Genomic DNA, 25,898 nt, shown 5'->3' with positions numbered 1-25,898 from the left:
AAAGTTCACACTAGAGATAGCCTGTCTTGTCAAATTATATAAAATTATGTAGGTTTTAATCCATAATTGTAAATGGACTTTAAAGAAGCTCAGTCACTTGTTTTAATAGAATGGCAAAAAAAAAAAAAGATGTAAACAGTTCTATTCTGTAGTTTTTTTATTCAATTATTATGTAAAAACCTTAAACCAGGTACTGTATTTTAGTTGAACATTGCTTTAATTGCAACAGAACAGCTTTTGTAGTTGTCGAGAGAAAGCTGTACATGAAAGATGGGTTTCAAGCCGTCTTTTTATCATGTGGTGTTTTTAAGTGCAAGCCCTAAAGGATTCTTAAAGGATTAAGAAGCGTTATTGAGGAAGATGTGTTTACAGGAGACTATTTACTTAGTATCTGAAAATAAATCTTAAATTTGAGATCATATGGAATGTCACTTATACAGCAATCGATAGTAGAACTTCCCATTCTGGGTTCTCCTGTTCAGGTTTTACATTTTAACGGAACTACAGAAATACTCTGGATATTTATAAAAGCTCTTTGGAAGTCTTATCAAAGTATGTGAATTAATGCTTGTTATTTAATGCTGTGTACAACAAAAAGGCAAGAAACTTACCATGAAGACTCTAATGTCACTCTAAAGCCTTTTCTAATTTTTAGTGCATTGAAACTATAAGGTTTCCTGTTGTAAAAATTGAGCCCTTACTCCTAATGTAATTTCAATTGTGTAGAACAGCCTGTCTTAAAGCTCCTAGTACAGAAATAACTGATCTTCTGGTTTTCAGTAATAGCCTTATGGATATGGTGCACTGCTTAGAATTTTATGTAGTAGGGTTGATTTTTAACTGTTGGTGTCCATCAGGCAAATGCGATATAGAGCCCTCAACACTTGAAATAAGATGGAAAAAAATAGCCAGCATTTTAATTTGAAAGGAACATTCTCCATGGTTTTTTAACTCCAGAAAGATTAATCTTCTCATTTCAGTTTTCATTGAATACTTTTTGGGAAACAAGTCATCATTTGCCTATGACCTTTTAGAAAAGTTGTAGCTTTGTTAAAATACTGTACCTATGCCTAATCTAATTTTGCATTTACTATGTTTTAGTGTATTTATAAATGTTGAACTCAGTTTCTGAAATTAAACATTTTATTTGCAATTTTCTAGCGGTAGTCAACACTGCCTTTTATTTTCAGATGGATTTAAGACAACCACTGAAAAAAAATTGATACAATTGCAATCATAAATACACCACAGAACATGCCATGTGAAAAGACTGATTTTCTGTTTAGCTCTCTGGACTTAAGCCTGGGTTCTGGTTCTTTTAACTCCACTTGAGCTATTCAACCTCAGGAAAATTCTTTCCCTGGTGACTTTGGTTTCCACATGACAATTCGCTACATGTTTTATGGTTTCAGGTATTTCAATTGTAATTCCATCAGTTATGTTTACACCTGTACTATTTAAGTAAATTATTATATAGCGTACTTGGGAAAAACTAATACTGCATTTTGTCTACAGTATTTCAAAAGGTAACTTTTAATTTGATCAACAGTCAGCATTTCTCTGTTTTAGGGTTAAATGAGAACAGCATGTGTTTTTTTCTGCAGTAATAAAACAATTTGTTCTAGTTTATGTATAGTTGGAACTAGGTGAGTTTGAAGCAGCTTATTGGGAAACATGTTTAAATGGTTACTGGTTAATTATTATCTCATTTTTTCCCCCTACATTTTAACTGTGAATATAACCTTGACCTTTGTAAAGGAGATGTTTAATATCTCCAGACCGGTAGAGAGGGAGGTAGAGAATGAAGAAACTTTTTTTTTTTTCTCTCTTTTTGAACAACTGATACAATTTTCACTCAAGGCTTGAATGTAAATAAAGCCTTTGGCTTCAAGCATTGCAGAGCCACATCACACCAGCAGGAGTGCTGGGAGTGAACAAGCTCACCTGAAAATCCCAGTTCTCTGGAAATAAGCATCTTGTCCCCTCTGAAGGGAGTCTTTACTGTAGCTCCTTTGTAACTTATGTGGAAAGTTGAAATGATAGCATTTTGTAACCCCTGATTTGCATTTTATTTATATAGATAGTTAATTGTAGAGTCATGCTTTTTGTCAAAACTTTTCCTGAGAGCACGAGAACCAGTCAGTTTCTAAAAGTAAAATTTTACCACTTATTGTTAGTCTACTTTGTACCTGCAACTTCCTTTTTTTTTTTTTTTTTTTTTTTTGGTAGGGCTTAGTTCTTAAGACTGCACTATTTCAGTGTCAGCTTGGTTAAGAATTAATAATTGGCTTATGTTAGAATTTTTTTAAAAGATAATATGCAGGCCCAAAAGGCCTTAAAATCAAAACACACAGTTCTTAAAAACTTAAATAAAAATAGGAGAGACTGAAAGCACAAAGTTGCTATTTTTTGGTTGTAAGCCGTGACTTCCGTAGGAGTTACGGGAGCATCTCCATCTGCAGTTCAGGCACTGCCACTTTTGAGAAGAGAACAGCTCCAAAAGAAGGGCTGAAAGCTTTCATTGAAGTATTGAGGTAAGTTATTGAATGGGTGGGTTTGTGTTGGGTTTACTTTATTATTTTTTAATGTAATTCCTTAGTGATTGCTAAAACTTTTTTTCCCCAACCCTTCTCATATTTGTAATGTATAGGAAACTCCCCTATTTTTACATTACCCTCTCTCAGACTGTAAGAAAGCACAAGCTGTTAACAGTGGGAGTTTTCATCAGGCTGAGTTTGTGCTGCACCAGCCCCTGCAGCAGCAGTTCCCTGATGCATACTGATACGGTGAACCTGCAACGGGTTAATTTTATTTAAACAGTTAATTTCAGTACATTAGCAACTTTAGAAATAAATGTAGTAAGCAGGCTTTTTTTTTTTTTTCTCTCGGCATAAAAAGTGGAGATGGTACTAAAGATGATACTTTGTGTCATGGTAAGAATCTTACAGCTTTTGCCTCTTTTAAGAGTAGGCAAGTGTAATAACTAATTACACACTGAAGCAAGAAATACTTTGTAGTACTAAAGGTAGGAAGGGGAAGTAGTAGCGATCTGCAGCGGCTAGAGATCTGCAACAGCCTTTTCAAGGAAGTCAAGTCTTGTGAAGGGTTTATAATGGAAAATATCTACTGAGATCTACATTATGCTCTGGAAACCTGTGATAACGCTCCTGAAACTTTGCCCCTTTGCATTTGGGCTCTTTGCCTACTAGCCAAGTAAAAGTGAATGAAACTTGTGTGACAGCAGAATTTGGCCAGTGAGCATTTACTTTGAATACTGATAACTTCTCCTTGCTCCCCAAGAGTAGCTTCTGAATTTACAAAGAACCGCAATCTCAATCTAGAGCAGTTTAAATTCCAGCATAAGGATGTGATTGATTAAATGTAGATACAGATGACAAGCTTAACGTAGATGTTTACAGTTGTTGAGAGATCTGTCCCTTACAGTAGGATTTTTTTTTTTTCCTGCCGCTATACAGAGCTGACCATAACAAACTTCCATTTAAGTGTCTCCAAACACAGGGAAAATAAACATATAATTAGCAAATAACACTTTCTGATTACAGATTAATTAGATTTTATAAACTAAGCATTTTAGTCTTCCACAAATATATTCATCCTTTGCTTTACTCTTAGCAACAAGAAAGAGTGATTCTTTACCTTCTTGGTTTCCTTGCAAAACTGGCCCAAAATTGCTTTGTTTCATAAAACAAATATGCCAACCAGCAGTAGTAACCGTGGTGACGTCCCCAACTCGGGTATCAGTTTGGGTCCCAAGGGCTAGATTGATGCCTAAGCAGTCCCTGCCTCTTTTGTTTGTTTGTTTGTTTTTCTACTCCTCTGCATGAACAATTCCTTCTTCCAGTTTCTTGATTTAAATTGGGAGTTTTAAAGGAGAAGACAGACTCCATTTCAGACAGCAATTTTACCTTACACGGTGACACAACTGGACACAAATCAAGACTTGGTATGGAACCAAGGGCAGTTGCAGCTGACATAACGCACAATTGGTGAAAGGCTGCCTGTGACAGTATGATGTAGAATTTCAGAAGAAACACTCACTGTCCTTGCTATCATGAATAAAGGTCTGAAATGGACAACCCAAAGTAGTTTTAGTTGCTCTTGTTTATCTAAAGAGCTGATCTAAAATAAGTAATTGCCTACAAAATGGGTCAGTTATGTTTAGGAATCATACGTATTTAAATAAAAAAATTAAGAAAACCTTTGTGGAGGTATTCTTTGTCATTTAATTTCAGGAATTTTTGCCAACACCCTGTTAATCTTGTGTTAATCAGATAGCGATACATTTCATTTAAGATATAGCTAAGACTAATTATGTAACCAGCTAACTGAGAAGGCTGTGGCTCAACAGTCTTGCTTACATCAGTGATAAACTCAGCTTGTGGTTTTGTTCTTTTCCTGCAAATAGAAAGTGAAGTAATTTGTACAAGAAAGCCTCTTTGAATACTAAGTTACAAGGAAGGCTCTCGGGGGGGTTGGGGCGGAAGGGGAGTATTTAAGAATGAGCACAGGTAGTAAAGCAAGGAAAGCGACACTAGGCTTCTGTATAATTTTTGTTACCTTTGAGGAAGTGCTCAGGTGCAAGGGAAATGCACACTCTTGCATTGAAATTGAGATACGGCAAACAAGTGCTTAAATCTTGTATCACCTTTTGAGCTGCTTGGCATTATGGGAAGAACTAGCAGTATTCAGGAAGATAGGAATGGTCCTAGAGCAGTTGTAACTGCAGTAGGAGAGGCAGTGCAATCTCAATCTTGTTCCCCCAAATGTGTAATGTGTCTCACCAAGGGGATGTGTGACATGGCCAGCGAGCGAGAAAGAGGGGTGTGATCAGTGTTTCGGAATGTGTTATGCAGTTACATGGCATTGAGGCTGTGCTCTGATGGCTGAAATGAAATGGGCAGCAAAGGGAAGAACCTGGGACATATTCTGGCTTTTCTCAGTGTTAAATATATTTTATGTCAGATCCAATACAACCATTCTCCAGGTCCCCTCACCCCAAATATGCTTTTGAGAGACAAGACCCATAGCAAGTACCTAGGGGGCAGGTATAAGGTAAATATGGCTTGGTATTTTTTCCCAGCTCTGAACACTGTTACTTAGAGACTTTGTGAACTGGAAGTTGTTCTTTCATCTTTGGTTCTTTTTAGTTCTTGATGGGAGAGTGATCTGTTTAACCCTGTTTTGAATTGGCTTTTACTTTTGGCATCCGAACATGTCCTTTATCAGCAAGTTCCACAACTTTTTTCATGCAATTACTTTATTTAGTTTTACAGCACAGGGAGTCCTAAATCTCAGACTATAAAGCAGCCATTATTCACCATCTCTGGGTGAAATGACAAGGTGACATTTGTGTCCAAATCATTTGTTAGCCTTGCTCCTTAAAGGAACAAATGTTGCTTGTAAGAAATTCAGTCAAACTTCAAGAGGCAATGCATGATGCTACGCAACGTTTGACCTTTGGAGAGTTAACACCACAAGATAAGTCTTATTCTACAGCAGCATTGTACATGTTAAATGCATTTGTTTACAATTCCATTGTGTTTAAATGCCATAGATGTAATGTAATTCATAGATGGACTGTACTGTCTTTTGCTTTATTCAGGTTAATTCAACCCTCAATTATTTGTATACACTCACCCTATTTATGGTTTTATTAAGAAAAGCTGTACTCTAAGCTAGGGTTGTTTGTAATCAGTCAAGACAAAAGGACTTTTTCTTTTAAGAATGTGAATAGTCATGAGAAATGTATTGCTTTAAAGTCCCCTCAAAAACTCTGAGGAAGTTTTCAGTGTCTCTCTTACTTGCACCATTCATGCAGTAACTTGAGGCTCCCCCCTATGCCCACCAAATGCAGAATAATTTATACCCCACTTTTTGTAGAAGGGGTAAGAGACTTCCTTAATGCCTTCTTATATCTGAGGCAACTTAACCCCACACTTTCTTTCTTCCATGCAAGAACACTGTATATTAATCTATATAAAAGGAAAAAATAAGCTGTTTCTTGTGGAGCTAAAGACAGACTACACAGGACCGGGAGAGGGGAAGATTCATTTAAGAGAAGGGTGAGATGGCTTTCGTTTCTATTCCAATGACTGGTTTTTTTTTGGTTTGGTGGGTGTTTGTTTGTTTGTTTGTTTTTTAATTGAAAGCAGCCTTTGGGGAAAAACTGCAGTAATCCTCATCCCAGTTTGACAGCTGCCCCTTCTTATGCTAGTTGTAGGCTACCATAATATTTGTGGCCTGTTTTGGAGAGGGCTACCCATGCTGTCACAGAAGTCATACAGCCACTGGTGCTATGGTACTGCATGGGTTGTGATCTAGCCCTTTGTCTACAAACCCAACCAGGTTGCGGATCTTTAAGTGCTTTTCAAGAACACACACAAAGCAAGATGCAACAGGATCTAAATAAACTTCAGACACTGTTCAATATTGCAATCTGCTATCTCCTTCCTGTCTCCTTGTACATATTTTTACCTTTCTCTACTCCAAAGAAAGACACTAAACAGGCAAATTTGAGCTGATAGCTTCTATTTTCATCAACAGTGAGGCTGTGAGCAGTAGTACACACCACTACCTTACCATCACTAGTGTAAGTCCAACAGGTACCACGTAGACGCCAGAACCAAAGTCTGTGGAAGGTCCCAATCAGCTTCATGTGCCTGACGTTCCGCAAGATTAAACTCTTCAGATGCCTGATGTCTACATCTTCTGTGCCACTTCAGGCATTAGCTTGAGATGCCTATTGTTACAGGTATAATAGCCCTATCTTTTCTCTGTAGTTAATAAAGCAAGTTTCTGCAGAGGGATTGACAACCAGGGATTTGGAAAGCTGCAGTAACTATACACTTAAGTTCAGCAGTGCAGACATTTGTCTATGCTCAGGCAGGATAAATTTTAATTCAGGTTCTTGAGTTGTGGTGTACAGTGTGTGGGAGTTACATAAAGTCACTGAGTAGGCTTAACCTGAGGGCCTACATCCTCACTCAAAAGTTTTCCTTTGTATTGTTCCAAATTCTCAGCTATTTGCACATGTACTTCCTTCTATCTCATGTGAATTGTCTGATGTTCAAATTGGCTCTGGAGGAAGCTGTTTTCTTCCAAAGACAAGTGATAATACTTCAGTGATTTCAAGAGCAGCCAGAGACTGGCCCAACAAGTTCTGTAGGTTGCCTTTGCCAGATCTGCTCAGGGTGAAGAAGCCTGTGCAACAGCAACAGCCACCCACGGGGGAGCAGGCTCCACCCCACAGATCAGTTCCTGAGATACATAATCTAGAGGATAAAAAGAAAACATGGTCCTAAAACCTGAAATGTACATGGGTAAAGGTAGTTCCTGAATGAAGCACACTTTAAGAGCAAAAAATAAAAAAAACCCACTTTATTCAATAAGAATTTTTTACTCAAGCTTTCAGTCAGCAAGGGATGGTCTTCTGCCCATGATTATTTCCGCAATACTGGTTTTTTTTTACACTAATGGAGTGTTTTTCATATTAAAACTGGCCCTAACCAAAAATTCTAGCTTTTTTCCCTTAGTTTACCCGTTAATTTGTTCCATTCAGCAATCTAGGCAGACATCCTTAACAAAAACATCTAATAAAGAAGAGACTACACAGCATGCTATCTTGCTCTAGGTTATAGAATGCAACACATGGCACAGTGGATTATTCCTTTCCAAAGGGACTATGTAAAAAAAAAAAAAACAACCAAAAAACGCAGCACCTATCTTCTTAAAGTGTATTCAAGTGAGTATTTTCATAGGTACATCTTTGCACTGCAAATTAATATAGTATCATTACAGCAGAAGAGGGAAACAATTTTAAAAATTCTTTTTCCTATGAAATCCAAGTTGCTGCTTATTCATGAACTGTTGGAATAAAGATAACCATCCTTTAATACTCAAATCTGTTATGAGACAGTGCTTGTCAAGAGGCCCAACTGCTTTTTAAGTGAATCTTTCACTTTAATTAGTTTGGTAGCCCACAGGGCACAATTAGGTATTGTGATGAAGCTACAATGAATATGGCTTTCCTATGCTGATAACATGGGTAAGTTTCACACGGCAATCTGACAACTGAGAGGGTTACAATCCTGCAGATACATCAACACATCTTTGCACACATAGATTACATATCAAATTATTGCCGTAACACAAACGTGTTCCATTATGTATCTTATATAGGACAATTAGGACATACCTGTGCTACGTTATGAAAGAGACAGCTACCCAAACCAAGTAGACAGGTTTTACTTAATACCACTAAGCTTGTAGGTAGCCTCTCTCAAACACATCTAACAATACAACTCAGTATTTGAGTACATACTGACTAGGAATGCATTGTATTATTTATCTAAGAAATAGGACGGAGCTAAATACCGACTGGTACAAAGATGTTCCATGCCTGTCCACAGAAGCTGAACTGCAGTGCTGGAATGACAATTTGCTGCTGTCTTAGATTATTCAGTCATCAGCAAAATTACATCAAAAGACTTACTTAAATTTCACAGTCAAGATGATAGAGGAAGTTTTTCCAACAGTACTAATTTTGGTTTCAAGTTTAAAGTAAAAGGAGGTAGTGCAGTAAGGTTCAACCCAATTTTACTGATGCCAGGTATATTTGCTAGTGGCCTGTGGGTTGTCTTGTAATGTGATATTTGAAGAGGGTTTGTTTCCATCAGTATGTGTGTGTAAGAAAACATCAACTGGTCTCCTGGTTTAACGTCTTCTCTTTTGTCATACCTGTAAAGAATAAAGGCGGCTTATTTACATTTCTCCTCTTCACATATTAAACATCTCCATTATCACAAGGGCATCCAAGATGAAACACAAAAGGAACTGTAACGTTCTCAGCTGTATGTCTTGATTAAATTAACTAGTACTGGAGGAGGAAATAGTATTTTTGAAGAGCTTAGGGGAGCCAGTCAGTCCATGCAAGTCTTGCTGCTGCTACTGTAACACAAATCAGGACTCCTAGAAAAATTCTCGCTAGTCCTTTATTTAAGTTCTGTAGAGAAAGGACACCAAAGCCTAAGACAGTAGAAAACTGGACTCATCTTTAAGTTTTATTTTACAAGAACTGCAGTTTAGATAAGTATGGTGCGCTTTTTTTTCTTTGTTTTTTTGTTTGTTTTATTTGTTTGTTTTGGGTTTGTTGGTTGGTTTTTTTTTTTTAGTTTCAGGGGGTTTGGGGGGTTTGTTTTCATTTTATTAAAAAAAAAATGTTATGAGGCATATTAGCAGAAACTTATCTCTTCTGGTAGTCATACATTAAAGTAGAAGCCTCAGAGAATAGCAGGGAGAAGGCTTGCTTGAACACTGTAGGAAAGAATGAACAGGCTGGCAATTGTAGTATTAACTTGGTACTTGTTCATTCTAGGTTCAGTTCCTTGATCTACTACATGTTTAGGCAGGCCACTTTGGGTCAGCTTTTATAAATCTGTTTAGGTACCTAAATATATACATAAATTTGATTTTAAAAAAATAATAAAAAAAGTAACTAGTGAGTTCTAAAACTATTTAACATGTACACTTCCAGTTATTTCTTAAAGGGAGTCATATTCAATCTAGCCGTAGAGGGAATTTATAGGATGAGAAAACAAGTGACTTAAGCCTTTGGCAGTGATGTGAAAGATCTAGGTTCAGCCACTCTCCGTCTGATCTAAACCCAGAAATGAAGTTCGTTATCTCACTTCTCTAATTTTCTAGAAATTGAGGTAGATCTTCCTCACTATCTCATGAAGATACAACACAATTCTACTTCACAATAGTTATTTATTCATTCTCGGAAGAGAGTCAGGTGGAATTTATAGCCTAGGGGTTAAGATGCTCATATTAGACATGGCAGACTGATTGAGGCCTCAATCCAACAACTTAAAAGGGGAAGAATAAGGTAAGTCCACCTCAAAACACTCTGTAGACCGCTGTTAAGTGTGCTTCCAAAAGTGGGTGACCTGGATTCAAATATTTGCTCTATAGCCCAGAAAAATGTTCTACTCTAATGCTGGGTAGCAGTTCCAGAAGACAGAGGTTAAGATGGAGGTTACTTACCTTCAGTTTGTTTATGACAAGACAGTCTTACACATCTAACTGTAAAAGAGTGTCCATGCTCTGTAACCCCAGTGAAGAGCAGTGCCCAGTTCTTCACCCTTTCTGTTGCCCTTCTCTGTGAACTGTTCTCAACCAGCTTTTGGAGTTCCTACTCTTACGCACCTGATTCCTCCCACGCATTTCACAAGCAACTTACTCAAAGCTGTGGCTTTTCTTACAGGCATAGATACTGGTAGGGAAAAGGTGTAATCCCAACCCTACATACTCTTAAATGCACCTAGGAGTAAATCCAGGCAGCATCTTTCACCACATGTGTCTTTGGCAGGCCTGGCCTCTCATCTGCCTGAATTCTCTGTGAAAACCTGACAATCACAATTTATGTTTTTACTACGCTCCCTGACATAGCAGTCATTAACATTTAAGATACTTAAAGCAAGTACTCTACAGCAAACTAGAGGATTTGTGTGGATTGGTAACTAAAATTTTGGCAACCCAGAACAGACCTCAGGCTGACAGAATGCAGAGGTGTCAATAAATACACCATATAATGCTGAATTAAGACTTCGCACGCTGAACAAGCTCTTCTAAAAAAAATTTTTAAATTGCACGCTAATTCCATCTGCTATTTCCAAAAAGATCACAATACCACTTAGGATGGTACATGCGTCCAACTGGCAGAAGGAATGGCATACTTCATACCAATTTTACCAACTAATTTTGCATTTTCTTCATCAGCAAATAAAGGGCCTTTCATCTGGCTGCAAGCATTTCTGAGTTTTCTTATTCTTAAATACTTCAAGCTTACACAGCTTATTCAGTCCTAGTTCAAAGAGACTCCACTGATTGAAGGCAAGATTGTAACACCTGTCCCGTGTAAGAATCTGCATCAAGCTTCTTTCAATCACCCTTTGAAGAAAACTCATGGATCACTTGCATTTTTCTTGAGGCAAACAGATCTAATCTGAGCACACCACTGAAAGCTGTTGACTTTAAGACACTTTTACTTATGGATTGTAGTTATCCTGATGAATCATCAGCCTTCATGCCACTCTATCCATAAATCTGTTTTCACCTGATGTACATAGTCTATGAAAATGGTAAATTAATTTTCACCCATCTCAAAAGCTGTCACTTCCTTGGATAAAGAGAAAATGGACAGCTGGTGCCACTAAACTTTGCACTACTGTGCCATCAGACAAAGTGGTAGTCCTGTGTATGATGCTCAGTTGTGGATTTTGCCTGATTTTTTTTAATGTGAACCTTTATGATGAATCAGCCCTCCCTTGAGGCTTTTTTATGATGAGTAAAGATAAAAGTGAGAGACAAACTGCTCTGTAGCTGCAACACTATAAAACATCCATCAATGACAGGGATATTATTCGTTCACCTTCCAATCCCACTATACTACAGACTTGCAAGCCCAAAACAATCCAAAACCCACCCACCTCAAAAAGCTCATTGAAACTAAGCATTTTATTTAGAGAGTAGAGTTGTATTCAGAGTAGTGTGTGTACTTCAGTATATTCAAAAAACAAAGACTGGATCATTTTAGCCATCATACGCGTTCTATAACTTATTCTTCACTAGTTTAATGTCTCCTCCTGACTGTTCACACCTTAAGTCTTTCTCTAGATTGAACATGCAAAAAAACATTTGAAATAAGCATTGGATTGGTAACTGTGAAGGCAATTCAGCTTTAAACTGCCCATACCATCACAATATTATGAGAAAGCACGGAAATAGAATAGGGCATAACAAGCTCGATGATTTTTGTAATTCCCCCAGAAGTATACTTTTCCATTCTTCCTCTTTACTTCCAAAATACCTTTATCTCTAAACATACCAATAATTAAATTATGTTTGTTTGTCTGACCCTGAAGACTGTAACTGGGGAAAAAGAACTCCATGCTCAGAGTACTTCTTAAACCAAAATCTGCTTGTATGGGTTTTGTTTTGTGCAAGTCTGAAGTGAGGCTTTGTGTCACTTTCTGCTGAAACTTTTTCATTAAGATGACATTTCACATTAGAAACCTACACTTCAGCTGAAGAGGTAGGCCTGAGAATCAGAAAGGTGCCTTTTTTCTGGTTTGCATCTTGAAAAGCAAACAATGCCATCCCACAAATGTCTCCTACTATTCAATATTCTGATTCTTATAAAAATGTTTGTACATCGCTGCTGGTCATGGTAATAAAGCACTCAACTGCTTTCTCTCAGAGCCAATGAATGTGACCGACAGTTCACAACAGCAGCTTCAATGCCATCTGTGGGAAGAATGATCCACATAAAAATAGACTTTGAATATTAATAAGCAGATAAGCCTCACATCATTCAAAAACAAACAAAATAAGAAAATACCCCTACAGTTATATAGACTGTTCTGCCAAGAACAGTAAAGTGTTCATCTACAGCTATGTTTTATAAGATCTAGTGAGATATCAAACATAGCTGCATTAAAGATACTGGTGGCGTAGTTAACAATATTTTGCACTGTTTCTGATGTCTTTAAAAGATTCTATGCTATTTAGGCAAACCAGAACCAACCAAACCAACTAAAAAACATTGCAGTGCTCTATTTCTGAGATGGCAGTACTGCATACATGAAAATTCTCTGAAGATACACACTGTTCTTGACCTGGCTTAATACACATGCTGTACCAGAAACTATCTCTGATGCTTGCCCCTGTGCATATACAAAAAAGGAAAAAGCAGGCTCCTGTCTTCAGATCAAGACACCTTGTTCGTAACATACCTCCAATCTGAATTGATTTCTAGAAACCGAGAAACTCCTGTTTGTGCTGCAGCCACATCAATATGAACAGAGACGTCTACATAAATAAAGAAAACAAAACACAGTTTCAAAATTCTTCTAAGAACACTCTGATTAATAAATTAACCAAACAGTAACAGAAAAGATGCGTGTAAATAGTGTGAAGAAGTAATATCCAATACATGTAAAGATATACTAGCAAAAAACCCCTGCGACTGAAATTAGGTGAACACATCTCAAGCCACCCTTGCATACCTGCTGTTGAAGGTACCAACTCATGCAACTTCTGAATCGCCACTCCTCCAGGATAATTGAAATGTGAAACATATAATGATGTTCCTGAATAAGCAGCATTAACTAGAAGATGCGTTATAACAAAGAAAGATCCAAGTTTGTACAGCCAGGATTTCCGGTAGTTATTCAGACTGTTGAGGAAGGAAAAAATTAAGTATGAATAAACTGTTATTTTTCTTTCATACTGGTCACTTACTATTGCCACAGAACTTTTATGAAAACTCCACTGCTAGATAATAAAGATTAATGCAAATTGTAATACAATCATGTGTATGGAATGCATTTATTATCCATTTCTAAAAGACTAGCTTCTAGTGACATTTAAATTAGAATATTCACATTAATAAAGCTAATACAAGCTCATCAATAAAACTAAGTATTTCTCTGTTTACAACATTAAGCTATGAATGTATTCTCTTTCAAAAAATTCAGAGTTTACCTTCAATTTGTTACTCAATACTCCCAAGTTTAACTACTTAATACAAACTCCACGTTTATGAGCCCCACCTGCATGTTAAACTATCTTCTAAGGTAAGTTACAGTAACAACACAGTAGTACACTGAAATGTATCTTTTTCTCTGGTGGAGAAAATAAACTGAATTGTAACAGCGTAGCAGTAAAATTAGGGCTCTGTTCTCAACTCTGCCCCAGACTTGCCAAATGGCCCTGTCAAGTCATTTAACTTTTCTTTGTCTCCAGTTTCCCTCATTAGTCTAATGGGTACAATGATACAGACCTTTCTAAAGCATATGAAGATCTCAAGATGATCCAGATTCAAAGATGGAAAGAAGTGCATGAAAATAGTAATAATAGGTTTGCTTTTCTTTTGCATTTTCAGAGAAAAAAAAAAAAAATAGAATTTTGAACTTACATTCGTGAGCACATTTTAGCAGCCACTATGTTGAAGACAGGAAAAGTATATATGATAAAACGCAGCTCTTTGTGTGGAAGAAATGAATACAAGAAAATAAAGCCCAGTGCTGGCAAAAGTAATATCCGAGTTCTCTTTTCTGCTACACCCAAAGGTACAAATATAATGCTGCATCCCAAAGCACGAGGCAGGGCTGAATAGAAATACCACAGGAAAGGGAAGGTCTTCAAGGTGAAAAGGAGAGTTAAGGATGCTTTCACTGCTAGCAAGTGACATAACTGTTCTTTACAGTAAGACACACAAATTTTGCAAATATGCAGTATCCTTTTTGTACATCACATCTTCCAGGCATTTGGTTTCCTGCCTTACCCTTCGAGAAATAAAAGCAATTGCCTAACTACATTCACACCACCAAACAGAGGCATTATGATGGCACTAATGATGGGCAACATGAAAAACCAAGGGGACAAAACCCGGCTTTACAGTGGTAGAACACACAGAAGGAACAGTCAGCACAGGACAGTTAAAATTTACGGAAAGAACTAAGAAACAGACAGTCTCATAAGCTTAAAATAATGGAATACGAGATGAAAAGTAGAATTTAACACCATAACTGAGCCTCAGGAATAGGTATGATCAAGTCTTTGCTTTGGCTGGTAGTGTTCAATAGATTTTTTTCCTTGGATGTTTCAAAGGATACTCCCCAGTTGGAACTTTTGTTTAAAATTGTGTTATACCAGAGCACTTTCCCCTCAGGCCACATAAGTTGCCTCCAAAACAGAGAATCCACAGCAATTGTTAGCCCTAAAGGAATTAAAGAAATACAAATCTGCATGAATTAAAAACTAGGAAAAAGCAAACTAGCACATCCAAATTGCACATTTACTGATGAGATCAACATAAACTGGAACATGCATTCATAAGCCTCACACAAAGCCACAGAGAAGGTTGAATCTCTCTGTCTTGCAGTGGAAATGCAGGGGAAGGAGGCACTTCTTAACAAAAGTCTTAACAGAAGCATGTTGGATAGGAATCTGATTGAGATTTGCCCCACTCCAACCCCAGGTGTGAAAAGCAGTGGTTTCATCAAAGTTTGTTTTAAAAGAATATTAGAGCATTGAATGTAATGAATGGTAAGAAACCGAGGTTAACTCCAAATGGTAAAAGGATTTTTGTTGTAAAGCTTTTTGTTGTAAAGTTAAGAAAAACAATCTCTAAAAGTTTGCTACTCCTTATTAGGTGGGAGGGAAGAAGGAGGACCAGGGATGAAAGGCAAGAATACATGAAAAGCAGCAAAACCATCTGCTCCACTAACTCTATGAAAACTGCTCTGGTATTTACAAAGTTTGCCCAGAGAGGGAATGGAAGCACCAGTAACTCCCATCAGACCTCCTAACTCTTACACTGTGTGGTGCCTCCAAACGCAGCTGGCATGATCTTTTACTGTTTCTACTGTCCACGTTGTGGAAGGGACAGCACACTACCAGAGGTCATCACCAGGCATCTGACAACAGAATTTTTAATTAGGTGGGCTGGCAGAGAAGCTTAGAGTATTTACGTGCATATGCATGAGCCTTCCACGGATGGGTAGGGACAAGGGGATTTTTCAGCCTCTCTAGCATGGATAATCATTTAAGATCTTAAAATTCATGTAATAAAGAAACAGAGCTGGACTGTGACTGTCCCTACAACCCTCTTGCTCAGTATCCCTGTCTGTCACACTGTTGTATTTTATCCTGGGATTCAGCTTATTGTCACGGCAATAGATAATAAAGCTAATAATTCACGTTTAGCTACAGCCAGGTACTAATTATACTAAAGTCAACTTGCATGTCTAAGCCTTTTTAAGATCAGGACATTGTATGGTAAGCATCTAAAGGCTGGGGTCACGGTATCTTTCTACGGCTCTGTGCACACCTTTCCTTATATGGAAACTTTCAAAGAAATAAATAACCTTGTCATATTACTAGCAAATGGAATCAGACAAAAAACTGACATGTCACCAGAGAAGTCAGTCAAAGCTCCAGACTTCTGTTGAATTTAGTATGTGGCACCTGTTTTTTCCAAGCAACACTTACCCAACCAAAAAATTCCAGCAGGAACAGCATGAGAAAGCACCTTGAAAATGGAGATTCTTTTAGTTAATAACGTCACCAGGAGCATGAGGCCTAAGAATATACACAGCTCTGATCTGAAGACTATAATTGCCAAAGCTGAGAACCAAATGAACGGCCTTTGCTTTTGCTGTATCCAAAACGTCAATGCCAGGAGCACTGTAAAAATAAATAAAACACACCATCCAACATGCTGAGCTATTCATTTTCTAAAGGGCAACACTTTTCTCAATGCTAGCATCTTGTTCCTCTAATTTCTCACCAATGCTCTCTTTGTCTTCCTATCATTTTGGGTCCAGAAATCTCCCTCTGTTAGAAAAATGTAATTTGGAATAACGCACAACTTTCTGCTGTTGATGTTTAATTAGGAAAAGTATAACCACAGAAGGAACTCATGAGAACTCTTCCTAGACAGCATATTTAATACCTTTTGGGGGGGAAAACAACAAAAAAAAAAAAAACAACAAACCAAACCAAACCTTAAGGGAGAACTAAAAGCCTTTCAAACTACGATTCATAATTACTACTGCTCAGTATCAGCTGAGGAGTTAGTTTATTCTCTTAGCTGAGTATATCCTGTTTTCATGATAACAGTAACCCATTTCAAATATGAAAATGAGACTACAGACTACTGCTCAGGGAGAAAGAACTATAAAACCATTTGCATGGTTAGCTGGAGACATACTATTTCTCTACAGATGAAGTTGCCTCTACTTTTTCACATTTTAAATCACAAGATAACACTGAGTACACAGTAAAGTTATGATATCATAGGAATAAAAACTGAAAGATGGTGGGACTAGTAACATGACTGGAGGATCACAATGGAAGGCTATAGGCTGTTTTGCAGAGACAGGCAGGGAAGGAGAGCAGGAGTCATCATGCTCTATGTTAAGGAGAACCTTGAATGTACAGAAGTCAACTACAGCGATAGTGGAAGCCCCACTGAATGCCTCTAGGTCAAGATCAGAAGGGTCATCTCCAAAGGGGATTTACAGTAGGCATCTAGTTACTGACCTCCAAACCCGAAGGGTAAGGCCAATGAAGCAATATTTGGTTCACTTAAGCAAGCTTTGCATCGACAGAACCTGGTTCTTATGAGTGACTTCACCTACCCAGACATGTGTTGGAAGAACAATACAGCTCCATCAAGTTCCTGGAACATGTAGCGTACTGCTGCCTCATACAAATGTTGTATGTGCCAACCAGGAATGAGGCACTGCTGGACTTGCTACTCACAAACCAAGAAAACCTGCTTTGTAGTATCTCGGTTAGCGACAGCTTTGGCTGCAGCGATCACAATATTGTGGAGTTCGCGATCCTGCTGAGTGCGCTGAAGGTCAGTACTGAGACAAAGGTATTAGACTTTAGAAAAGGAAATTTCAGCTCACTCAGAGCTCAGTTGGGAGGGATTCTGTGTAAAGCTTCCACGGAGGACAAAGGAGCTAGTGAATGCTGGGAGTTTTTCAAGAACACTCTCCTGGAAGCACAAAAACAGTTCATTCCCTTTAAAGCACAGAAAGTAGGCAGAGCAAGAGACCTTGGCTTAACTGAGAGCTTCTGAGTCTGCGCAAAACCAAAAGAGACACTATCAGAGATGGAAAAGCGGACAAATACCTGTTAAGAACTACAAGGGCATTGCAACAATGTCACCCATCAGTCCATGCAGAGATGCAGCTAGAAAAGCAAAAGCTCAGCTCGAATTGAAATTGCCCAGAGATGTCAAAAACTACAAGAAAGGGTTCTTCAGGTACATAACAACAAGCAGAAACAGAAGGAAAATATTGGCCCACTGCTAAACAGGAGAGGTGAATTAGTCACCAATAATGCTCAAGAGGCAGAGGTTCTCAACACTTTCTTCACCTCTATCTTTACCAGCACTGTTGGGCCCAAGGCCTTCAGAACAAAAACCCAGGTCGATGCAAAGACAGTCACACCACCAGTGAAGGAAGAGCTGGTAGGCAAACTATTACAGGAGCTTGACTCCTGCAAATCAATGGGCCCAGATGTTATCCACCCAAGGGTGTTAAAAGCTCTCTGTAATCTTTGAGAAGTCACGGAGATCGGGAGACATCCCAGAAGACTGGAAGAAGGCTAATGTCACTCCCATCTACAAGAAGGGCTCAAAGGAAGACCCAGGAAATTATTGGCCCAGCACTCTTACTTCGGTTCCTGGGAAAGTTAGGGAACGAATCCTCCTGGGGGCTATCACAAGTCAAATGAAGCACATGACTGGGAAAAGCCAGCACAGATTCACTGAGGGCAAATTGTGCTTAACGAACCTGATCACCTTCTACGACACAGTAACAGTCTCAGTTAATGTAGGGCAAGCAGTGAACACTGTCTACCTGGATTTCTCCAAGGCTTTCGATATGCTTCCCCACAGCCTCCTCCTAGAGAAACCAATGTGTTATGGTCTAGACAAGTGGTGTGTGTGGTGGGTGGGGAACTGGCTGACAGGTCACACCCAGAGGGTGTTGGTAAATAGCTCCTTTTCAAACCGGCAACCTGTCACAAGTGGGGTCCCCCAGGGATCAATATTGGGCCAAACTCTGTTTAATGTCTTCATAAGTGATCTGGATGATGGGATCAAGTGTATCCTGATGAAGTTTGCTGGTGACACCAAACTGAGTGGGGAAGTGGACACTTTGGAAAGGAGAGTCACCCTGCGGGAAGACCTGGATAGGCTGGAAGAGTGGGCTAACAAGAACCTTATGAAGTTCAACAAAGACAAGTGTAAGGTCTTGCACCTGGGAAAACATAATCCAGGAGTGAGGCACAGGCTGCGATGTACCTGGCTGGGGAGCAGCTCTGTGGAAAAGGACCCGGGGGTCCTGGCGGACAATGAGCTCAACATGAGTGAACAGTGTGCTACAGTGGGAAAGAAAGCCAACAGGGTGCTGGGTTGCATCAACAAAGGCATTACCAGCAGAGGCAAAGAAGTCATTATCCCCCTCTACTCAGCACTTCTCAGGCCACATCTTGAATACTGTGTTCAGTTTTGGGCCCCACTGTACAAAAAAGATGTGGACAGGCTGGAGAGGGTCCAGAGAAGGGCCAAAAAGATGATCAAAGGACGGGGAAGCCTGCCGTATGGGGAAAGGCTGAGAGAAGAGGGTTTGTTCAGCCTTGAGAAAAGAAGGCTTTGGGGAGAGCTTATCACCATGTTCCAGTATTTAAAGGGTGGCTACAAAGAAGATGGAGACTCACTTTCTACAAGGAATCACATGGAGAAGACAAGGGGTAGTGGGTACAAGTTACTCCTGGAGAGATCCCAATTAGACAGAAGAGGAAAATTTCACAAGGAGAACAATCAGCCATTGGAATAACCTCCCCAGGGAAGTGGTGGATTCCCCAACAATGGTTTCTTTCTGAGCCTTTCAAGGTTCAGCTGGACAGGGTGCTGGGCCATCTTGTCTAGACCAGGCTTTTGCCAAGAAATGTTGGACCAGATGATCCTTTTGGTCTTTTCCAACATGGTATTCTACGGCTCTATGATAAAGCAGCCATGATCCTAAGGAAAATGTGGGAAACATTAATAGTACAAAACCATGAAACAACTTGTATTTTTTAATACCTGCAGCAATTATCTGAGAAGTCTACTACTACAGTGTTTAGCTGACGATTCAGCTGCTTTTTTGTTTTGTTTTTCAGTTCTGATCTATACAGGTTCTTACACTGACTTCATGATTTTATTAGCTGAACAGCTTGCACTGAAGCATTAACTCAGATAATATCTGTTACATGTGGTTAATCTTCCCTGACATCATCTCTGGGGAAAAACTATGTGTAAAGTAAGGTTTTGACTTTGATTTTTTTCCCCTTTATATTAAGTGTACAAACTGCTACATTCATAGATAACTCCAGAAGAGGAATGTAGATGTTGCAGTGGGAGTTCGTTCCAGTCTCAAGAGAAAGCTCTTTCCTGTGTAGACTAAGTTCACTGATTTTTTTTTTTTTTTCAACTGCAGGTCTACCTACTGCCTTTTAATAGCTCATGTTTAATGCATCATACATGTGTACTCAAGCCACTAGTTAATCAAAGTCATCTGACAAACTCCATATATACTCAGATTCAATAAAACTTGATTCAACAATCATTGTAAGCATTTACGGTAAAAAAAAAAAAAAGAAAAAAGAAATCACAACTTCTTTAAGTTTTTTAGTCTTGTTACACACAATTTAATCAATTTGGTCTGACCACACATTTTCTGTGTTTTAACTATTAATACATTTTTATTTTTTTATATTTTATATTTTTATAAAAATTTTTATATTTTAAAATCATTCCTGTGTGAATACTTACCAAAAGGAAGTGCAAACACATTAGGGAGGGTTCGTGTACAGTAAAACATCAAATGAAACTGAGTAACAGTGATGAGACAGAAGACTGTTGCTGTAGTTGCTCCAAACTGCTTTCTAACTTCTTTCTGCAATTTCCATAATGTGTAAATCACACTGAGCCCCAAGCTCCCTCGGACTATTAGAAGGATAAAAATGGGAAATAAGAGTAATATCAGACAGATCACTGATGAAAAAACACGTTACATAATGTAACGGGAAGAAGTTACGAAGAATAATACTGAAGACATCACAATATAACCCGCTGCAAAGAAAAAAAAAAAACACAATCAAAACTTCCCCCCAAAATTATCTATTTTAATTCACATTTAACTTGTCTGATACTTTCACATGTAGGTCAGTGCTTCTATGCCCAAGTTAAACAGTATTTTCTGAAGCATACGGAAGTACACATGGGATTGTTTTCTCTGAAGACACTTGCTTTTTCTACACTGTCTGACGTGTTTTTAGCACAGACTTTCTCTGTGCTGTTAGTTACCCCAAAGAGGGGGTGAAATTGCCATGCTGGCTCTAGGTACCTACAGTTTGCAAAATCCCTCCCTCATGAAGGAAAAGAACACCACATTTTAACCACTGATCCAAACACTGCATATTGCAACAATGGCACCCATCAGTCCAGCAGTAAAAACATCTCTATTCTGACTGAACGATTTAAAGTTCTCATACCTATCAACTGGGAGTAAAACTTGGACATTCTTAGCACAGAAAGTACATATATAGCTGGGCTGGAAAGAGCGGCAATAAAAATTGGTCCAAGGAAAGTTCTTGGGACAACTCCAGGAAATTCATGATGGTCATACTGCAAGAAGGAAAATCTAAGTAAGAGAGGCAAATCAGAAACAAAGGAAAACTGCGATAAAACATATTCACGTTGCATTTATTCTAGTCATATAGCAGGGAACTGCGATCTTTAACAATGTCCAAGAACGCACGCCTTCTTTCCAATTTACCTTATCCAAGTCCAGTTGGTGGTACACCACATCATGGATAGCTTGTAGATTAAAGCTTTCCTCCACTTTTGTAAAAGGACAGACAGTTAAATGAACAAAGGCCACAACAATGATCAGCAGCAGCAACGGGAATGACCGCCCACTCGAGCTCCTCTTCTGAGCCATCTTGAGTTCGAAAGTCACGTGTATTCTACTATTATTTAAAAGAAAATTAAAAGAAAATACATTAATAACACGACATGAAGTGTACAAACAAAAAAACAGAGATTGATAATGCAAGGAAAATGTACTACAGTAGTGTAAAAATTTAAACAAAGACTAATAAATAATCCACCCAATTTTTTTGTATGCATTCATTGAATCGAGTAGATAGCCAAAAAACATATTCAGGTAGCATTTCAGTATTTATGCCACCTTCTGTAAATGTAAAGATTTTGTTTTTCACCTAAAAAACCTCAGACAACATAGATCCTACTTAAGAAAGTATTTCCCTTTGCGCCCCATGCTGCCACCACTGCTGAGAGTGTCATCTCAATTACATCTGCTTTTTGTGGGAGAGACAGCTTTGCAATCTGCTCTCACTTTAATCGCACACTGGATTTACACGTGATCTTTAGAACACACTCTCTCTTTTGTCTGGGACTCTGAAACTAGTGGGAGAGGAACCAGGAGGATGCGAAATTGCTCAGAACAGAGTACTTTGATCTTTTGCGTTTGCCAGCTCGCCAGTGGCTCGGTCTGGACTTGGCGAGCGAAGGACAAATCCCCTTTGGCACCCACACCACGTGTCGTTACAGCACGAGATGTTCTGAACCCCATCCCTCGCACTGCTACCCAGAAATGAAGGCCATCTCTCCCTAGTGCTTAGTTTCCTAACACCGCTGAGCCATTCATATGGTAGTACTTAGGATGGGTAAGCAGCTCATCTTTCTAGTTTCAGATTATAAATCAGTAAAAAACCCAAAACAAAACGAGTAAGCTAATGTTCCTTATTTTCACAGCTAACACCAATAATTCCCCAAACTTGTGTACTTCCTGTAAATCGTGTGTACCTGCACATTATTTTATACATCTCACTGATTGCATCTCTTTTTCCCATGACTGCCGCTGTTACAGACTGTAATTGAAGCTGTAACCCTGGGCTCAGAGACACAGAGTTCTGTGGTGGGTCCTTATGATTTTTGGCTTGTTTCACAGTAGTAAGAGCCTAAATAAACACAACATCCCAGAAAGTGGGAAAAAGTCTTTTTAACCTGTGTCTAGTATTACTTCTTCACAAGGATGGATAAAAATGGGTTATGCTACGACAGAATCCTTTTCCCAGAGCAGTAGTAAAGAGGCACAGGACTGACCTCAGGAGCACTCCAAGAAGCATTTAGCAGGAATTAAGCCTCTGCACAGGGCAATTTATCCTGTACAAATTCTTGTCTCTAGAAAGCTCTCTTGCTGAATTCTTCCAACAAATACAGAGACATCTCACATTTCTGGCCAAACTCACCCAAAAGAAAAATGGACACTGAAGGCTCAATCCACCGCTGCACATGAGCAACACGGCATTTGGGTAGCTTGTGTGTCATGTGAAGCAGCATGTAATATGCCAGCACATCCTCACTCCCAATTCACAGCTTCTTAATATTTCAGATATTTTAGGACCCAATGCAATGTTGTAAAAGGATCCAAGTGCCAAGAACCTCTATTTTTTCCTCCTTAACTGTATCAGTTGTGTAACAAAAAGATATTACTGTCACCTACAAATACTGCATTCATTCTACTATGACCACTCTACAATATAGCCTGCTCCTGATCTCTTTGGCTGATCACCACATGAATAATCAGTCCCCAACTTCCTAAATCATCACAGACAGCGAAGCTACAGATCCCATACACAGTTTATCACAAGGCTTTTTTTTTTTTTTAATCTTGTTGACTCCAATCCTTTTGCCTGAAGAAAGTAAGCTTGCCAGCGTACTCATATATTTTGAAGATAACTATATGCATTATACATACTGAGATTCCCTGAAGGGAAACACACTAGAAGATAAAAAACCAAAGCATGAAGACAACAACTAGGTTTCTGAGATAAAGTCTAATAAATTTAATGGTCTTATCAAGACTAAAGATAACCTGCTGTCAAAAATTGATGCTGACAAACCTCAAAATTCAAGTGGAATTTATCAAGACAGGTAGACACGGAATTTGACGTTTAAAATAAATGCGCTATATAAAGGCAAAATACATGCAACTGCAGCTTTTATTTTTAAATGCCAAAAAGACAGAAACAGATTTTCACTTAATAAAATATTTTAATAGCGAAGATTAGAGGCATATCAGGATCAAATAGTTTTATCCATCACTAACATTCCAACAACTTCAGAAAAATCCTCCTCAGACCTCTACAGCCACATTGACGCCCCCTCCCACAATGTCTACAACAAGACTGACTCATAGAAGAACGGAGATTCTCAACACAAAGAATTCATCCTTTCCTGAGATTAAATTGGGTGAAAATGAATCATTTTCTTACATTAAAAAAAAAGCTGAAGGTTTACTCTTTCTCTAGACTTTTTCCATTGAAGTATCATTAGTTCCAGCAATGGACTTTTTACTCTTCCCATAGAAAAGTCTACCATAGTTAGCTCACTCATGTTTTTCAGACACTCTTCAGTATAAATATGTTAGTTTGGCAGCCAAGCAGCATGTTGGATCTGTCTACAGGGACTGCATTTTGCCCCCTCACACGCTCTGTACAGAGGCATCTGAGCAGAACCATCAAGAGCATTCCACAATAAGGTCCTCCCTCTGTGGCTTGATCTACCTTTGGTAAAACCTATGTTGTATTATCTTCAATTTTCATGGGTTTTTTTCTGTGCTTCAACAGCTCTTCCAACTTTGCCCTAAACCTAACTTCTGCATGAGATCAGATTTAAACTTTGTTGTTGCTGGGATTGCTTTTTTTTCTTTTCTAAAAAGGAAAGTGACAGTTGGTAGCGTTATATACATTTCCTCATGAGCCTGTGGACTGGCTAAACAAAAAAATTAAGGGGTAAAAAAGAGAGAAGAGAAAGTTGAGGCAGGAAATGAAGCGTGGGACAGCCGCCAGCTACGAACCTACAACGAACCTACGTAGAAAATGTCGCTATTGGAACAGGAACAGAAACACACACAATGCTCTCGAGATTAAAACAAACAAACAAACAAACAGAAAGAAAGAAAAAAACCCAACCAAAAACCACCACCAAAAACCGAACAACGAAACATACCCCCCCCTATCACCCGCCCCCCCGCCGCCGGCCCGAGCCTCGCCGCCACCGAGCCGCCCGTGCCTGGCACCCCCTAGCGGCCGGTCCTGCGCACGGCACCCCCCGCGCTGCCACCGCCGCAGACCGGCCCCCGCCGCGGACCGGCCCCGGGCCTCGGCCGAGGGACGCGCCACGCCGGGCCCGCCGCGCTCACAACCTGCCGAACGCCGCGTTACGGTCACCGTTAGCCGGCACGTCACAGCCGGCGCCGGCAGGCGCGCGCGCTCAGGGCGGATTTAAAGTCACTCCCCCTTCAGGTCGCTCCGGCGCAGCCCCGAGGCGTGCCAGGACAGGTCCCAGTACCGCCCGCCGCTTCCGAAGGCGCCGGCACCGGCCCGCCCGCTGACAGGCACCGCGCGTAGCCCCGCCGGTGGCGGCCGCCCTGCCGTGTCCCGCTCCGCTCCCTCCCGCTACGCCGCAGCTACCGCGCCCGGGGACACGCGCACCCGCCTAGCAGCGCCCCGCGGCCTGCCGCGGGGGACGGGGCTGCTGGGGACGCCCGCTGGCCCCATTGCGGTTGGTCTGCGGCGAACGAACGGGCCGTTAGCCGCCTCCCCGCTCCCGCTCCCCCTCACACGGCCGCTACCTCCCGCCCCGCCCCGCCTCGGCTCGGCTCGGCTCGGCCCGACCCGACCCGACTCGACTCGACTCGACCCGGCCCGGCCCGGCCCGCACTCACCGCCCGGGCGTCCACGTGGCCGCCCCGCAGAGGGCGCCGGCAGCCAGGGGCTGCTGGCGGGAGGCGGCAGGGGGGGTAGAGACAGCCCCGCGCCCACGTGACCACCTCTCCGGCCGGCCATATTAAGTGAGGGCAGAGCCCGCCCCCGCCCGCAAAGGGGCTCCTAAGCGGCTGCCAAATACAAATGGCGGAGGGAGACGAAGCCCTTACAGAGTTCAGTCCTGCCCGCTCTCATGATGGCGGCGGCGGCGCCCGAGGCCGATGGGTGTTGCTTCCTCGGACAGCTCTCTGCCACGCCCCCCCCTCAGTTCTCTGCGCACGCGGGGGGCTCCAATTGGTCCGGAGCGTGGCGGGCGCTGATTGGACCACGTTCCTCCGCTCTTCTGCCTCCACCAACGAGCTCCTGTGGCTGGAGCGTGCGTGGGACTGACGCGGAAATCTGAATGGAGCTCGCGGGCCGGTTGCTACGGGGGCCGGGGCGGGGCGAGCGCGCTG

The 25,898-nt window shown here is 40.3% G+C and overlaps 1 protein-coding gene across 1 annotated transcript; it reads right to left on the bottom strand.

Moving 5' to 3' along the window:
• Positions 1–7,383: 7,383 nt before the first annotated feature.
• On the bottom strand, positions 7,384–25,436 carry ALG12 (ALG12 alpha-1,6-mannosyltransferase). The gene is made up of 10 exons (XM_086473740.1): positions 25,404–25,436; positions 21,426–21,618; positions 21,142–21,274; positions 20,420–20,593; positions 16,078–16,272; positions 14,700–14,803; positions 14,000–14,223; positions 13,089–13,258; positions 12,816–12,891; positions 7,384–8,757 (listed from the first exon to the last, which is right to left on the bottom strand). Exons 2-10 carry the CDS (start codon positions 21,588–21,590, stop codon positions 8,526–8,528), a joined length of 1,473 nt encoding a protein of 490 aa, XP_086329866.1. The 5' UTR covers positions 21,591–21,618; positions 25,404–25,436; the 3' UTR covers positions 7,384–8,525.
• Between the last annotated feature and the right edge of the window lie 462 nt (positions 25,437–25,898).

This window comes from Leptosomus discolor, chromosome 1 (assembly GCF_034619465.1).
Source record: "Leptosomus discolor isolate bLepDis1 chromosome 1, bLepDis1.hap2, whole genome shotgun sequence".
Taxonomy (NCBI): domain Eukaryota; kingdom Metazoa; phylum Chordata; class Aves; order Leptosomiformes; family Leptosomidae; genus Leptosomus; species Leptosomus discolor.
The sequence above is the reverse complement of the archived record's forward strand: the minus strand, read 5'-3'. Positions and strand labels throughout refer to the sequence as shown.

Excerpts from the sequence above, each read along its gene's own strand:
- ALG12 (XM_086473740.1), bottom strand. The coding sequence starts at position 21,590 with ATGGCTCAGAAGAGGAGCTCGAGTGGGCGGTCATTCCCGTTGCTGCTG. Across the intron at positions 16,273-20,419 it reads TGTGTTTGCACTTCCTTTTG|TGCTCCTGGCATTGACGTTT; the intron begins GTAAGTATTCAC and ends TTATTTTTACAG. Across the intron at positions 14,804-16,077 it reads TGCTGGAATTTTTTGGTTGG|GGCTAACAATTGCTGTGGAT; the intron begins GTAAGTGTTGCT and ends TAATTCCTTTAG.